The sequence below is a fragment of the Dendrobium catenatum genome, unplaced genomic scaffold (assembly GCF_001605985.2).
Source record: "Dendrobium catenatum unplaced genomic scaffold, ASM160598v2 fragScaff_scaffold_313, whole genome shotgun sequence".
In the NCBI taxonomy this organism is placed as follows: domain Eukaryota; kingdom Viridiplantae; phylum Streptophyta; class Magnoliopsida; order Asparagales; family Orchidaceae; genus Dendrobium; species Dendrobium catenatum.
The window spans coordinates 1534309-1537560 of record NW_021318775.1 but is presented as its reverse complement, the minus strand read 5'-3'; the positions used below and the strand labels follow the sequence as shown (position 1 = coordinate 1537560).

The 3252-nt window shown below is 32.8% G+C and overlaps 1 protein-coding gene across 1 annotated transcript; it reads right to left on the bottom strand.

The window, feature by feature from the left end:
* Positions 1-756: 756 nt before the first annotated feature.
* On the bottom strand, positions 757-2787 carry LOC110105033 (cytochrome P450 71A1). The gene is made up of 2 exons (XM_020834383.2): positions 1873-2787; positions 757-1507 (listed from the first exon to the last, which is right to left on the bottom strand). Exons 1-2 carry the CDS (start codon positions 2758-2760, stop codon positions 893-895), a joined length of 1503 nt encoding a protein of 500 aa, XP_020690042.1. The 5' UTR covers positions 2761-2787; the 3' UTR covers positions 757-892.
* Positions 2788-3252: the final 465 nt, after the last annotated feature.

The following is a 3252-nucleotide window of genomic DNA, read 5'->3' as shown; positions in this document are numbered from 1 at the left end:
AATATGATGAGGAAGATTTGGTATAAAATAATATCATAATCTTATTGAATATGTATAATAGTCCTATAGTGATTCATATGCTTGCTATGATAAAAAATCCTATCATATAGATCAATTTGAAATAACTTAAACTCCACTAAAATAGGATGGTGGAGAATTGTATTAGTTAGAGGTGAAGTTTTTGAAAGTTATGGTGTGGTTAGCTTAAGTCCTTCATTACTTGTGGAGGATTACAAGTAGTCTTAGCAACATGTGTTAAACTAGTGTTGAACCTGGTGTGTATACTAGGATTTTGATGATTACAAATATTATTATTTATACTAATATAATTTTCAGTTAACTATGTAGATTTTTGGACTAACAATTCAGGATAAAAGAAGCAGCTACCACACAAGAGACCAAATTAGAAAGAGGTGCTAATTAAACCCATAATTTCAAACATGAAGACCATAAAAGATTAAGAAGAAGTTAGATCGAAAGTAAAACTAGAGTGTCAAAATTATTAATTTTACTTTTATTGAATTTCCTTTTATGTGAAAAGATTATATTTGCTAAACAAAATGTGCACAAACATACACATTGATTAAGAACTTATTAAATGATCAACTTGTAATATATTGAGGTGGTGGCCTTATACAATGCAACACTGAACATGTTAGTTTTTTTTTTTTTTTTTTGCGCTTCTTTTATTAAGCTATATTTTCTAATTTCCTTATTTTATTTTTCTATATAATGATCGCTAGACTACTAAGCATATGTTGTTACATAATAGGAATATGTTACTATTAGTGGTTCCAAACATTTAGTACACGAATTTCTTACATAAAACTATGTTCTCAAATATATGAGATGTTCATAGCATCTTATTTAAAATGACTAGCTTTCTGTAGCTTTAATTAACCTTACTAGCTGTTGGCACCAACTCCAACTTTTGTTTCCTAAAAGAAATTACTTCGCCACCTTCATCCATGTCCATATCTTCAATAGTGATGCCACTAGGAAGACTCCAATCAAAACGATGCAGAAGATTTGCCAGAGTAATCTCAATAATCACCATTGAAAAATCTATTCCTGGGCAAATCCTCCGACCAACACCAAATGGAATGAAGTAAAAATCTTTACCATTGTAGTCTACAGTAGAATCAAAGAATCTTTCTGGCTTGAATTGTTCTGGAGCATCCCAATAAGATTCATCTCTCCCAAAAGCCCATGCGTTGATGACCAGTCTTGTTTTCTTAGGAATATTGTAGCCTTGTATTTGACACTCTTGCAATGACTCTCGAGGAAGCAATAATGGCGCTGGTGGATGCAGCCGAATGACTTCTTTTATAAAAACCTTCAAGTAGCTTAGTTGGCCCAACAATTCTTCACTAATCATGTCTTCTCCATGAGCAACTTTTCTCAGTTCCTCCTTTACCTTCTTCATCACTTTAGGATTTCTCACAAGTTCTGTCATGCACCAATCCAGAGTTGCGGATGTTGTCTCTATTCCAGCAGCAATCAAATTCTATTTCAAATAAAGCATGTTAAAAGAAATTTTTATTTGGTTCAATAGTATTTAGATAGTAGTTTAATCTAAAGACAATCATATTACTTTGGGACTTTATCATGAATCATGAAAGTCTGTTCGAATAGTATTATATTATTTAACCAAATAGTATGATATATAATGATAATATTTTGAAAATATCAATAGTCTGAACTGTAGATATCAAAGCAATTGGCCGAAGAGAATGAAATAAAAATTAAAACACAACACAAATTGTTGATTTAAAAATGTTAAAAATGAAAGACTTTTAATCTGAGTTGATATCTACTAGTAACATATATTTTACAACAAAGGTATTAGAAAAAAACTCTTGAAATAATTACCAATGTGAGACCCCTGATGTGATCGTTTGTGAGGACAAAACCCAAGCTCGAATCATTCTGCAAATCAAGTAAAGTATCCATGAAGTAAGTGTTGTTTTTACCGTTTACCTCCTTTGACTCATGTCCACGGTTCTTAATAATTTCCTCAAAAAGAGCATCCCGATTCTTCTTGTAATTCTCGAGCTTTCTATGTGTTCCACATAGCACATCGAGCCATTTTAAATATGGAAAAAAATCCTCAAAGAAAAATTCATAAACTAAAGTTGAAGACTCGTGTGAGATCTCATACAAAAGTGCCTTTTTCTCTTCAGTTATCCATGATCCTAAAACCACTCTAGATATCACGTTGATTATGTAAGAATTCAATATATCTGTGAGGCATATAACTCCATTACCCCTCGAAGTTTCATCAGCAACTTTTTCAAGCAAAAGAGACACCTCCTCTGCTCGATCGAAGCTCATTGACTTCACTTTTTGCGAGCTAAGAAGGTGGGTTCTGGCAAGTTTTTTCATTTGTCTCCAACTCTCTCCATATGGAGCAAAGGCTATATCATTCTTGTTTTCGGACAAAGCATCCGTTAGCTTGCTCATGGGACGAGTTGCAAATACGAGATCATTTTTTCTAATCACCTCTTCAACAATTTTGGGGCTTGAGACTACTAGAGTTCGAACAGTACCAAGATGAAGAAGCATCAGAGGTCCATGCTGCTTTGAAAGCTTGTAGAGCGAGCGATGGGGAATCGAGCCAAGTTGGTGGAGATTACCTATGAAAGGAAGTCTCGGAGGTGAAGGTAAGAGAGCTACCTTCTGTGAGATGACCTTCCTTCTTTTCAGTAGTAGGAAGAAAAAAGAAATAATTGTAATAGCAGCAAGCAGAGTTGGATTCATCGTTACCTCGTTTTAGTTACTTCTGCAATGGACGGTCATTTAAACTGAAATCCACGATTATTTATAACCACAAAAAGCTTTGGGGTGCAAAGCGAAATAATAAATAATTAAATAATTTAGAAAGAAAAAACAGAAAAAAAAATAATAAAAAAAATTTTAAGTTCAACGCCGGGTAAGGCCAATTTCCATGTGAAGGATGTCATCCTTAACCCAACCGAAAAAGCTCCGGCAAAAATAAGGTCGAATTTTGTAAAGGATCAGCTTTCCTACCACTTCGGAGAAAGAACGCCATGCAAAATAAATTTAAAAAAACTAAAGAAAATATAATTAATAATTGCGTTTCTGTAAAAAAAAGTTATGTTTTAATAGAAAACGTAAGAAAAAATAAAAATAAATAATAAAAAAATTGCCTTAGCTGCTCAAAACGTAATTTTTTTTTTTCCTTATTAAACGTTTTTTTTATTACAGGTAAGGGCATAGTACTTTTTTTTA